This window comes from Numenius arquata, chromosome 5, assembly GCF_964106895.1.
Source record: "Numenius arquata chromosome 5, bNumArq3.hap1.1, whole genome shotgun sequence".
Taxonomy (NCBI): Eukaryota; Metazoa; Chordata; class Aves; order Charadriiformes; family Scolopacidae; genus Numenius; species Numenius arquata.
This window is the reverse complement of record NC_133580.1, coordinates 9,509,306-9,522,810: the sequence shown is the minus strand read 5'-3', so window position 1 is coordinate 9,522,810 and position 13,505 is coordinate 9,509,306. Positions and strand designations below refer to the sequence as shown.

General features: G+C 39.2%; 1 protein-coding gene across 1 annotated transcript in view; it reads left to right on the top strand.

Annotated features, from left to right (window-relative positions):
• Window positions 1-13,505, top strand: part of IL1RAPL2 (interleukin 1 receptor accessory protein like 2) — a 376,805-nt gene that overhangs the window by 180,983 nt on the left and 182,317 nt on the right. Inside the window, exon 2 of the mRNA XM_074147867.1 lies at window positions 6,617-6,890. Within this exon, the coding sequence (XP_074003968.1) occupies window positions 6,617-6,890 (274 nt within the window). The remainder of the gene's footprint in view (window positions 1-6,616; window positions 6,891-13,505) is intronic.

Here is a 13,505-nt window from a genome sequence, read left to right as displayed (position 1 = left end):
AAGGAAATTTTGAGTGTTCGGCTGGAATATTTGACATTTCAGTCGGGTTGTTTAGCTGTGGCTCATAGGAAAAGCTGGTCAAAAAGAATGAAGCATATACAACTCTTAAAAACCTTTTAGCTCATCTTACAGAAATGTGAAGCTTTGATCAATATTTGGAAAATATTCAGCCAATATATAAGGATAAGTAAATGCATTTTTCCTTATTTATGAACCAGATTTGGAGAAATATTTGCGTGTTGTTAAATCTAATGAAGTTTTTTTGCACTCATCATTATTTGATTTAGGAATTTTGGAGTATTTGTGCTTTTACATGCCTTGAAAGTCCCAAATGTTTTTGCCAGTAATTTGAATGGTCTAAGTCTTGCTAGAAAACATTCAGAAAATGGAGATCAGAGTAGAGAAACCACAAAGTCTGTGAGTGATCCTCTTCTTAGATGTTGCATTTCTACAGCAAACTAGTCTTGGTTGATGATTGCTGAATCTAGATGTCACTGTGATAGAAATGAATTATTTAAAGTTGTTAACAGGAGAAACATTTGCAAAATTCACCCACGTTGAAACATGATAAACTTGTTTTTTTTCCTCAAAATCTAAGGTGGTTTTCTAAGTGGGCTCAATCTCTAACAGATACATTGTTTTGATTTACTGTACCCCTCAGGGGACAACTATTTCTATTTTTTCTAAAATGCAGTTTAAAATGTGAGCATAATCAGAGTCAAAAACTAGTGTTCACTCGACTCAAAGAAGGGTGAAACTGTAACTCATAGAAAAGAAACATCACTGACACCTTACCTGAACTTCCTTCTTTCCTCCCTGGGTACAATTTGAGATCCGCGCCCCTGCTGCTGGAGAAGTCCACTGTCCTCTGAAGTACCATCAGTGTAGGCTTATCCTTCTCCCCTGTAAAACTGGGTAACTTGCTCTCCATGTCAGAGATACCAGCTTAGATGTCTTTCAGTAAACTGGATTTTTATTAATTGGTATGAGAGTGCCCTTCGACCATCCAGTTTGGTAGGTCAGCCAAGCTGCAGGAGCTCTACAAGCAAAGATCTTACCTTGCTTTGGAGGTGACAGCCATGATTTTGAAGAGTGCCCACAGTGGTCAATAGATTGTTTTGTTTGAAATGTGTTCTCTGAAGAATCACAGATTTGGGGGGACGGGTTTTGCTGTCAGTTTTTAGGTGGCTCAGCTCCCAGACTTGGCTCATGGTGTGAGGAGCAGGGAAGGGCTCCAGGAGGAGGCAGGGTGGCATGGGACCATGCGCTGGTCTGAGCTGATGGACAGGTCTCATATGACAGCACTAGGGTGCAATGAGATGCTGGTAGAGGTCTGGAAGCACCATAGCAGAATTAGCATGGCACAGCCAGAAAGCCAGAGATGTGAAACCAATTATTTATGGTGAGCCTGATCTAACACCCTGACCCTTTGTGAAGATCACGTCCAGCCAAAGCTATTAAAAACATTGCTGTGTTTGCTCAAATGTAGGGTGTGTCGCCTTTTCTCCAGAATCAAAATCTGAAAACACCAGTTTTTCAGTTGCCTGAAGTTCATGGGCTGTAACTGATTTCTCCCCTTTAAGAGTCTAAGAATTTGCATCCCTTTTTCAGCTTCCTTAATGGAGTGCATCTATTGTTGCTATGTGTCTGCAAACCCCAAGCATGATGGATATCAGTTGCTGGACTCTGCTGTTCTATGGCTAATATATAAATAAAAATATAACTCCTGTATCAGACGAATGGCTGGGTTTGTTTTTTTTCTTCTATGTATTTACAGTCACAAGCATTGCTTGCTTTGTGAAGCAATGAATTTAATACATTAGCTAGTATATTATTTTTTAATTATTTATTTGTCGATGATTTCAATTTAAAATGAGATTTTCAGGTAACAAGGTAGGCAAACATGTTTAACAATGCCATGATATAAATTGCTGTAGGTGACAGATCCCTACAAAAATTATTACAGGCAGATTCACAATGCAAAAAATTATTTAGATGACAGCAAGCAGAAAGACAAATTACTCAGAGACTATGTACATGCTCTTCTATAATTGCTCATAAATTATTATGGTTCATATTAAAATGCATCTAGACTCCCTAGACAACTAGATTTATTTAAAATAAGAATAATGGGAAATTACCAGGAAATGTTGGGGAAGGAGATGCAGTACACACTATGGGTGATTGCTAACATAAAAGTACAGAGCTTATTGTCAGCCAACTTAATCTACAATTTGCTTAATAACTTTGAAACCTTCATTTTCAATTCACCATCTCCTCAGGTTGCATTTCCCTGGATAGATAAATGGGATAGGCCCAGTGGGACGCCACCGTCATTAATTGCTGCTGTGTTTCCCTGCCCGGGGGGACACGTCGGGACTCTCTCCTGCACCCATGTAGGGCTCTTGGGTACCTCAGCGCTGTCACGTTCTACGAAATAGGATTGAATTTAGTCACTTGGGTCAGAAGTTATGCTAATGGGGTGGGGGCACTGACAGATAGATGGGCAAACCCCTTTTCCTTAGGAAGCTGGTCTAAAAATGGGACAATGTTTTCCATATCCTCTCAATGCTCCAAATTTTAGAAAATATTTCAAATAATGGTCTTTACTGAAAGTGTCTAAAATACACCCACAATAGATAGGATTTAATTTGAATGGGCTTTCAATCGGCACTTATTAAGGATCAGCTGATTATTGGGTAGCAGACAAAAGATGTATATACATTTATTATATAATAAGTGCCTTTCTCTAATGCCATTATTTTTCTCTTCTTACCACCCTGATTATATTACGCATTGAGAGCCAGCCCAACAAAAATGATGGCAAACTTTGTTCTGGATAATGGAGTGCTAAACTCCACGTAAGCAGCTTCAGTCATTTGTAGTGACAGCTTGGAGAATACTCCAAACGAAGCTAACGGTGCTCACGCTCCAGTGACTGACAGCGCGGCAAGAGGAAAAATTCCAGCTTCCACGTGAGCACAGGGAGCCTGACCTAGATTTTAGCCTCTGCAGCTTCGTAAGAGGAGACATTCTTGACTGTGTATTTAACAAGAAATAAAAAGAGCAAGGGGGAAAAGTAATCTCGTGTTTGATTAGTCTTTTTTCAATAATTAAGATTTAGTCAAGGCGCTCTGTGAGACTTCTCCCCTCCGCAGATGTCATCAACCCTATAATGAATGGTTACTCCGTTCCCTGTGTGCTCTCCTCTCCGTAATTACCACCTCCTGGCCCGCTGCGGGAGCGAGCTGCTGCGGTGCAGGCAGGGGCGGTGGGCAGGCAGCCTGCCTGCACCTTCCCCCTCCCCTGCGCTGCCTGCGTTGGGGTCAGCCTCACCGCTGGCTGCTGAAATCCTTCCGTTCGGATACTGATAATGGGAAAAAGGTTTCTAGCGTAAATTTCCTTTTTCTTTCTTTTCTGCTTTGGAGATGCAGGTGCTGGGCTGGGGTCAGGTCACCCTGGCCGCTGGCTCTGCTGGAGCACTGGCAATAGCCAGCCATGCGTCAGCCACGCAGTCTCGCTCTCCACTGGGGGCAGCTGGAGATGGATTTTAGCCACCCTAATGACCTGGCTGTAAATTACCATCCAAATGTCTTTCATCTGTTCCACTGTGCTTTATATATTCCAGGGTTGCAATTTTGATAATAAAATAGTAGAGAAGTGCATACTAGAAAAGACATTTTCAAATGAAAGTGGAAGATGAGGCAGATTGAATGATGCTGAAGGATGGTTAGTGTTCATTTGAGCTGTGCTTTGACAAGTTGTTTGATGTGGATGTGGGAGAAATGTTATTGGAAGCAGAAGCATTTTCAGCTTCCAAAGCTGGATTTCCTTATTGGGTCAGTACCTAACTCCATAATTCTTCCTAATTGTGACTCTGCTCTGTGAAGTAACCGGAAAACTGGCACCTTTCTGCTTGACCCACAAGCTTTCCACATGTGTCTGCATGTCAGTTATTCTCTACTGTGGTTTAACTGTGCTGAACCAGCATAGGTTCAAAAGCATTAGATGACATGACAGGATTAGATTGACAGAAGATTGACAGAATTAATTAGATCATCTGAACTAGTTTGGATCTAAATTCCAGTTCTGGGCACCCCTATTCATTTCAGCTTATGCACCTACTTAGACTTTTGTGACTTTGCCAGAGCACAGGAGGAGGGGTGCCTTTGAGAAGGCATGTATGGCCTGGAGAAAGGGGATGAGCCATCTGAAGAGCTCAGTGGTGCCTTTCACATCCCTTGCTGAGAGACGGCGGCTGTAAGCTCTGCACTGCTCTTTAATTGTAAACTCACACCAGCCTAAAGAGCAGAGCTTAGAAAAAGCACAGAACTTTTGTGAGGAAGCTCTGTATGGAGTACGTTGATACCCACTCGATGTAAAAGCTTTCAAAGCCACCTATATAAAATAATGTATGATGTCAGAACCAGGCTTTAATGTAAAAATTGATTGGATGGGTTTGGGAGACTTGGGTTCTTTTTCCAGCTCTGCTGCTGATTGCCTGAGTCTGTATAACACCATCACAGAGAGAGGTGAATGCAGTGTTTCATGGGGTCCTGGGAAGAGAATGTTTGAGTTACGGTGTGCGGCTTTGGTCATGGTGAAGGATGTTACAAACCTGGAGGGGATGCACTGAGAACAAATACTTCAGTACACGATTTTTGTAATGTGTCCTGTTCTGTGTGGCACTAAACTGTGAGAGGGAGAACACAGGAAGAAGTGATGCTGCAGCAGGGAAGAAAAGGAAAGTCAGTAAATTGCTACTGGCCTTTCATTTTATGTCATTAACAGTAGCTGTTAAAACCAAGAAGCAATGAATTTTCATTTAAATCAGCAGGATGTTTTCAGCAAAATGAGTATGGAAATGAAAATTTAACTGAAGCTATGTGTACCTAACTTCAGGTCAATGTTTTGGTTTGGGAGCTTCTTTTGTTGAAGTAAGAAGTCAGTTGGCACAACCAGCCGCTGCGTTTGCATCTGCCTGTGGGGTGGGTGGCAGGAGCAGGTACCCTGATCCACACTACCTGGGGTGAAGGTATCGTACCATCTCCCTTCACCTGTTAGTACCCTCATGACAGTAGATGCATTAAAAGAATACTTTTGAGTGACGGGATTCCCTTCCTTCTTGAGCCCATGTTAGTTTGTTTTACAACAAGATGTTACATGGAAGTTTATGTATTAAAAATGTATGAAAGTGGTCAAGTGTCAACAGGTTTAAAATATGGTTCAGTGGCATGGTTCGTGTGGTCACAGTACAATTAAGGCTGACTTACTGCAATGTGGAAATTAAAACCTTCCATTTATTATGGTTAGTTTTGAAGGATTCAAGAGAAGCCTGAAAAAATGGTAGACATAATTTAAAGGCAGTAAAAGCCATGGAAAAAAAAGGACTAGATCTGATATTCCACCACCTGTAGAATTTTTGGCTTACTACTTTTGTTCGGGAAGTAAATAAAAAAAATCACTTAATGAGTGAGTGCTATAGAAGATGTGTATGAAATGACGAGTGTATGAGAATGTCTAATACTCAGAGTTTGAGAATTGACACTGTAAATGCAGAAGAGGCAACTTGAACCTTATTTGGATGAATTTGAGATAGTTGTAAAGATATTCTACTTACATGTAGCTGGATATGATCAATAAATTCTAAAACCTATGCATTCCATTAATTCTATTAATTTAGGTAGTGTATTTGCCTATTGATGATCTGCTTTTGCAGTCTTTTTCTTTTATTATATTCTCAGTTGACTTTCAAACTTACAGTTTTTCCAGCAATAAAAGATTCAATTAAAAAGTCTCTGATATGAGGGGGAGTTACATGTTGATATGGATGCATGTTCTAGGATTATATTGTAACTAAGATGATTTAAAATAATGGGAGAAAGAATTGTAGGCAGAAGTAATCTTTTATTAAACTGGCTGACTTGTTAATTTTTAAAGTGAAGTATAAAGAAAACTGTTTCAAAAGTTTTTGCTGAACAGAACATCAAAAGATCCCTTTTCATGTTTGTACAGTTTCTGTATTAAGCCTGACTGCATAGGTAGCATGTTGTAATTGTATCCTGTTGTATATAATGCATATCTCTACAGTTTGAGTAGGCTGAGGGGAAAAAAAAAAGCTATGGGAAACTGCCTTGGAAAGAAAATGATAAATGTCACATCTGTTAGTTGTTTGGTTTTTTTTCCATGTAACATAATTAGCAGAGGTGAACTTAAAAGTTTTAAGCAATAATATCAGATGCCAATTTATATTTTCCTCCTATAAAGAATTGAAAAATTCAAAGCTGGCTTATTGGGGCAAGTAGTTAAGGTGAAAACACTTGTTTTATTTATTAAAGAATTATTTTTTGAGGATGAAAGTAATGATACTCTAAAGAAATGGAATTGAGGCAGCCCAATGTGGGCTATTTATTGCCCGCACATTTGTATTTACTTGTAATTAAAAAAGGTGTATAAAACCCTTTAATTGCCAATAGCTGCTTCAGGTTTTTCACATTGCTATAAAACAAAGGTTCTTTTCTTTTAATTAGTTGCATTGTATTTCACAAGCTGCCTTTCACTATCTTGAAAAAATATTTCTGTGTCTAATATTTCTTTATTATTGTTTTGCTTTCAGTTGATGGTTGCATTGACTGGTCAGTGGATCTCAAGACATACATGGCTTTGGCAGGTGAACCAGTCCGAGTGAAATGTGCCCTTTTCTACAGCTATATCAGAACTAATTATAGCATGGCCCAAAGCACAGGTCTTAGGCTTATGTGGTACAAAAACAAAGGAGATTTAGAAGAACCCATTATATTTTCTGAAGTTAGGATGAGCAAGGATGAAGATTCAATATGGTTTCACTCGGTTGAGTTGCAAGACAGTGGTTTCTACACATGTGTTCTAAGGTGGGTATTGTGTTAAAGTCTAACTAAGAATGTATAGATTGTCTTGGTTAAAAAAAACTGTTTAAATTTAGCTCTCAGGATTGAGATAGTCTTCCAGTTAATATATACTTATTATTTTTATTCTTATAGTTATATATGTCACATAATGCTTTGTCTCAAAATTAGTTTCCCTAGTAATTATAGTTACCTCTTCCAATAGCTGTAATTAAACATGTGCTTTCATTTAATTACTTTTTTTTTTTCATTCCACCATTTGCAAATTCTCAATTTGCCATAAACCTTCAGAACTGGATACTTCTGAAATCATGAAGTGTTTTGGTTAAGTAACACTCTTTTTCAAATCCTCTGAGTTACTCAAGAGTTAGACACAGTTTGAATTATTCTGATGGGATTGGGCCATGGGGACTTACAATTCTGTCGGGTTTTGAATAAATGTTTATTTTGATATACAGTTATGATTTGTCATAAATTTAAGCAGACCTTGTTTGGTAAGGCACTGAAATGCGTGTCTCAGAAGTATTTTAGAACTGACGGATGAGCCTTAAATTAAGCATGTGCTGGAGCTTGTGATTTTTGTCATGTGGATGTTGATGTCAGCTCTGTACCTAAAACTGAGAAGATAAAAAAGGAGGACTCTTTAAGAATGAATGAATAAATATCCCTTAAATTATTCAGTTGTGAATTAAAAGTAATTTACAGGTACTTTATGTGATTTAAACTGTTTAGTTTCAGAGAATGAAGCTTGCTTCGTATTTGTCTGCTATTCCATACTGGAATTATACCCAAGTTTGGTGAATTTAATATCAAATATTTGCAGCAAAACAACAGCACTGTTCAGAGCCCAGAATTTCCTCTCTTGCCATCTCTGCTAAGTCATGCTGCCTTGTCTCAGCAGCCTCAGTTCATTTTGATGCTGAAGAACACTACTAAAATCAAAGATTGTGCCGTGGTACATGGTGGTTTGTACTGGGGACCAATGTCCAGTTTACGTATCAGATGCATCTGGCAAACTCACTATTAATTTCATGTTGCAGCCTTTGGAGTTAATGATTCTTTTATTAGCTGCTCTGTCACAGGTTAGGTGTAATGTGAACTTCATGATTTTGAAACGTTATGGGAAGATAGTGATTTACATGTTGCAAGGGAGCTATACTTTTTTCATAAGAAGTCCCTGTTGTGGTAATCAAGTTATTAGTTTCATACTCTGGAAATTTTAATGCAAATTCTATGTGAAAAATGATGAATTGATCTTGGAACAAATTTTTGGGTGTACTTTTTTTCCCAAAAATTTCAGAATTCTTTGCTCATTTACATGACAAAATGGTTTTGATAACAAAAGGGCAAGTTCTTAATTCATGTGTTCTCTTCATTTTCAGATAAAAACTATTTGACATGTTTCTTGGAAGGCATCACACAGCAATAAGATCTTCTTTGTCAGTTATGCAGTTTTCCTGCTTTGGCTAGAACTTTCTTATATAATTACAGATAATTTTCCCTTTTTCAGATTTATGTCTCAGTGCAGCATGTTATATATAATGGTTACACCGTGAAAGACTATATTTCTTCCTTTACTGAATTAATTTTTTCTTCCAAAAATTTGGTAAAGTATCCTTGATGTTATTGTTTATGAAATCATAGGTGACTAAAAATAGCTGAGGAAATAGCAATAGTAATTTATTTTAATTTCATTAAAATTGGGCTAGATGTAATGTTCTGAAATATGATCACACTTTTGCGGTAGACTATCCACACCATTAACTGTGTAATTTCAGCTTTATTAATCCTTTTTTTTTAGAGGGGGATAAGCAGATGTTTGTGTTTTAGTCATTAACCAGGATCACCTGCTTTGTGAGAATTAAGAGGACAGAAATGAGAGCAGTAATTCTAGAATATGATTTTATTTTCTAGAAACATTAACAATTTCTGTTACAAATGCCTTCTTTCGTAGACTGAATGAATAGAGACTGGTAGAGAGAACTCAGTGCAGTGAAAATGAAGAGGTGACTGTCCATCAGTGTGTAACACTGGGTTTAGGGTTGCATGTGTAATTGAGTCTTCTGGTTTGGTAGCTGAATGAAAAAAATTGGGGAGGAAAATGCTTTTGTTTCAAGACAAGTGTAAAACTTTTGAAGTTTTTCTCAACAAAGAAGTTTTCATTTATGTCCTTTAAGAGAAAATGAGAAGCAATTAAAATCTAAATTAATGTCTTTCTAGCCACTTACCAGAGATGTGGGAAGCCCTGGTGCAATTCCCTGTGCTGCCCAAAGGGTGAAAACCCACATTTGCGTGTCTCAGTGGCCAGTGTGTCCTGCATTCAACCACTCAAAGTCTCTTGCCTTAGAACCGTTCTGTCTGAAGTTCGTACTTGTCTATGCAAAACACTCGCATAGGGGTGAGATGCTTGGATGTGGTGCTAAGGCTAATTGGGGACAAGAAGTCCCTGTCCCAGAAGAAGTTTATGGCCTGAAAGGAAGGATACTCTCAAACTGGAAAGATCATCTCTCGTAGAAGGCAATTGAACACCAAAGGTTTTTAGCAAGTCGTACATAAAGTGTGTCGCAGACAATAGTGAGAGCTGTGCTAATTCACTCTCCCCCAGCTTGTTACTTTTTTCCCAGTCAAAACAAAATGGCAAATAAGAAAAAAATGAATAGGGAAAATGGCAATCGCACATGTCACTGCATTTCCTGTTTGTTGAAAAGGTTCTTCACAATTCTAAAAAAAACCCCTGCTTTTCAAGAGGCTGCATTTTCAGGTTGCTCTCGGGTGCTTGTGAGGATCAAGACATGAGTATCTTTGAAGCAATTGGAAGGAATTTTTCAGAAGCTGCTTAAAAAGAGTGGGTATGAGCAGGTGAACGATAGGCTAATATGACAGTTATTTGGAGATGGGTAAAAATTAAATGTGTCAGTGAATTCTTTCTGTTTTGTAAATGCACCTGTAATGCTGAATAAAATTAAGGAATATTAGAGCAGCATTAATGAAAGAGATTAGTTCTCCAGACTTAAGAGGTCTGATATCATAATTTAAATACTCCCTCTCCTTTATTAACCAGTTAGACAGTGTTCCATAGGCAGGTGTGGGGGTGTTTGTATAATAGGAGGAAATTACTGTTGCATTAAAACTTAATTCTCTCTTCTCAAAATACATTTTGACATTGAACTGACACTCAGATGCAAACCAAAGTGTGGTATTTTTCTCCAGTGTTAAGCACGGCTGTAACATATTAAAGGGTCCTGATTCTGCAGGGAGTTTTAAAAGAGTGCAGAGCTGAGCTGTGTTACTCAGTCCATGTGAAATCCATGGATCTGCTTAGTTCACAAGTGCCTTTTCTGTGTCAAATCAGGGATATTGCTACAGCAAGATCCAGTGACATCCAAAAGTCATCCTGACTAATGAATAGATGTGTGTTTCACTCAGTTCCCAGATAAATGCTGGGACATTTGTATCATGACTTTACTGCCCAATATGGAAATGCTGCATTCTGGAGGTCTCTTTGCAGTTCAGGTCCTGGATATGCCATTAATCCTCCAGCACCCGCCAGTGCTATTTCAGATAAAGCTGTCAGCATTTCTGTTATAGAGGTTTGGTGTTCTGGGATTTTCACATCAGCAGTCTGGATCGAAGCATTTTCACTGAAGGATTCAGAGATGAGAGCAGCAAAGCCAGACGTGGAAACTGAAATAGATCTATATGCATAGGGTGGCCCTAAAGTTCTGAGGATGTAAGACAGTCATTTGCCAGATCAGTAAAACATTAGTGCGTATTTGCTGTTAACTGTTGATGAAATAAAACAACTCAATTCCCATAATGTGTATCAGGAGGGAAGAAAGTCTGGGCCTTGTGGGGGTGCAGGAAAAGCAGGAGGTAGAGGTCTGTGGTCTCCAGACTGGCTGACAGAGCTAAGCCTCCATTTTTGTACAAGATGCAGAATAACAAGGGAGTGAGGGCCTTGAATACTTATGAGGAAATAAGCCTGCAAATCTTTAATACTAGCATTTCATGCCAGAGAACTGCCAACAAATCAAGTTAGGAAACCTGCACATCCTTTTATCCCTTACTTTGTCCCTATCTGCACAGTTCTTAATGGAGAGCAGCATTGCTATGGACATGCACAGAAGAATCAAGCCTTTGCTGAGCCATTGGTGAAATACTGAGATATTACTTTCTGAGCAGTAATAAAATAGACTGATAGTAGATTTTAAGCCTTCAGGCTTCTGAATGTCTGTGGAGCGCATGACCAGCAAATCAAAATCAGATTTAGACAGCCTGGAGGGGCTGTCAGTAAAACTTCATCTGTGGTATAACCTTTGTGCTCTCGCTTCAGTGAGTGTTAGGAGGAGCTGAGGAACTTGTTTCAAATGCTCACAACCTGGACTGCAGTATGCACCCTTCATCCCAGGAAAAGTTGCACCACTTTCTGAGCACTGAAAGTCTGACTGCCAAGCGAAAGGAGAGAAGAGGGTTTTTCAGATCCAAACAGAGACCAAACAGGAAAGTTGGACTAAACCATGATGTGAAAAAGTGTAAGGGGAGGGTCACTTTCTCTGCAGCCATCTCTCATGGTTCTTACAATACGTATTTTAATACAGTTACTCATTTTGTTGGTGGCAATATCTTCTCATTACAGAATGTTACATGTTCAGGTGCTTTGGCTTTATTCAGTGCTCAACTGTTCGTGACAAAGGTGATTTTGTATCTCAAATTCCTTTGAACACAGTGCTGTAATTCCAGTTTAGTTATAGAATACCTCCTTACATATGCTTCACTGGAAAGTGCTTTTTTTTCCCCATAGACTCTGAAAAGATCCAAGGATGATATTTTCTTGTGGGCCAGTGTCTTTAATCATCAAATGTCCAAGAGGAATACATCTAAGTAGCTGATGGATTACACACCTCATAGTTACCTTAGGCTTGCACACCAGTACACGATCTGCTTTCATTTCACTGTCCCCAGCATGTCTGTAGAAGCCAGCTAGATTTCACACTTTAAGCAAGTGCATGGATTCAGCATTGCATAGTCTTCCCAGGCTCTGTATGACACTAACATTAAATGTCGCGCATTAAAACTGTCTGACATTTCCCACATTAAAAGTGACTGATTCTATAGAAACAAAATCCCTGTGATATATGATATTCAATACTTGAATACAGTGTTAGAACGCATACAATATAAAGTCAGTATGATTCATGCTGAAATAAAATTTAACTTACTGAGATATAATATTTTGGCATTATCAAAATGCAGGGGAAAGTAGAATCAGAATTCTTCTACTTTTCTACCTAAAATTGTGTAAAAACTGATGGTGCTCCTGCAAATCATTTTGATGGCGTTGTCTTTATTCAGAGAAATCAGTTCTATCTGTTCTTTTGACACTTACGCTTGCAGAAAAACAAAGATTTGTTTCTTTTCCCTGGTGATATATATATTTCCGCTCACTCACCCTCCTTGTCTAAACCTTTAAAAGAGAAAATACTTATCCTCTGTCTTTCTGAAAGCCAGTGTTTACTGTTGCTGAGAAGCTGCAGGAACAGCCAGGGCTTCAAGCAGAAATGCCCGTGTTGCTCTGTGCTTAGAGAGCATCCGATGACTTCCCTCTTGCAGCAGCACACACAAGGATGAGAATGTTGTGTATCCTTCAGTTTTCCTAATAGTAAAATCCTAGCTTTAGATACCTTTAAAATGTCTGGCATTACCTTCAAGTCCCAACAGACTGTCATAGAGAAGGCTCCATGTGCTGCAGTGTATCAGTACCATTTCAGCTCACTGTCAGTGGTTCCTCATGGAAGAAGTGCCTTCCCTGGTGGGCTTCAAACCTTGCTTGATGGAGAGGAAGGATGCAAAGTGAAGTGACTGCTTCCTCAAGCAGTCAACTTTGCATGCAGGAGACCTGTTGCTGAGGTGTTGTTCGGCCCTCCTCTAACATATCAGGCAGTTTTCATATCCCTTCTGTTCTCTGTATAATATTGGAGGAGAATGTGCTTACCCAGGTACCACTCCTGTTGAAACCCACATCAAGCCAGCTGTAACCATAACATCTTAGTGTTGTATATGTCCTATGAGTGGACAGACAAATGGAAGGTTTCCGAAGGAAATCCATCATGCCCAAAGTACAAGGTGACAGAACCATAGGGTATTTGGTAAGTGATCCTGGAGGATAATTTCTTCTTTTCTGGCAAACACTTCGGGAAGACACAGCCGGGAAGACACAGCCAGGAAGACTCAGCTGCAAGACTCAAACAGCTGTCCCTGCAAATTGGTAAAAGGACTTTCAGTTCACCATTCCTCATTATAGCATTCCTTGTATACCCTATGAGATAATAACGGATCCACTGGCTTCTGTGCTCAGTTGCCTGTACACAAACTGAGGGGGGCTTGCCTTTCCTCATTGCATCTACAAATAGGACTTGCGTGCATAAAGAAGGATGTGCTCCACAGATTTTGTTCCCAGAGGCAACAAACTCAGTGAGGTTTACCAATGCAGACAAGTCTGCTGGGTATCCTGAATGCAACTTTTGTTTTGCATGCTAGATGTCTAATAAAAAAAAGCATAGAGGAGTAGGTACACTAATTCACCTACTGTGTGGGTTGGAAGAAAGAAATGGGAAAGTGTTC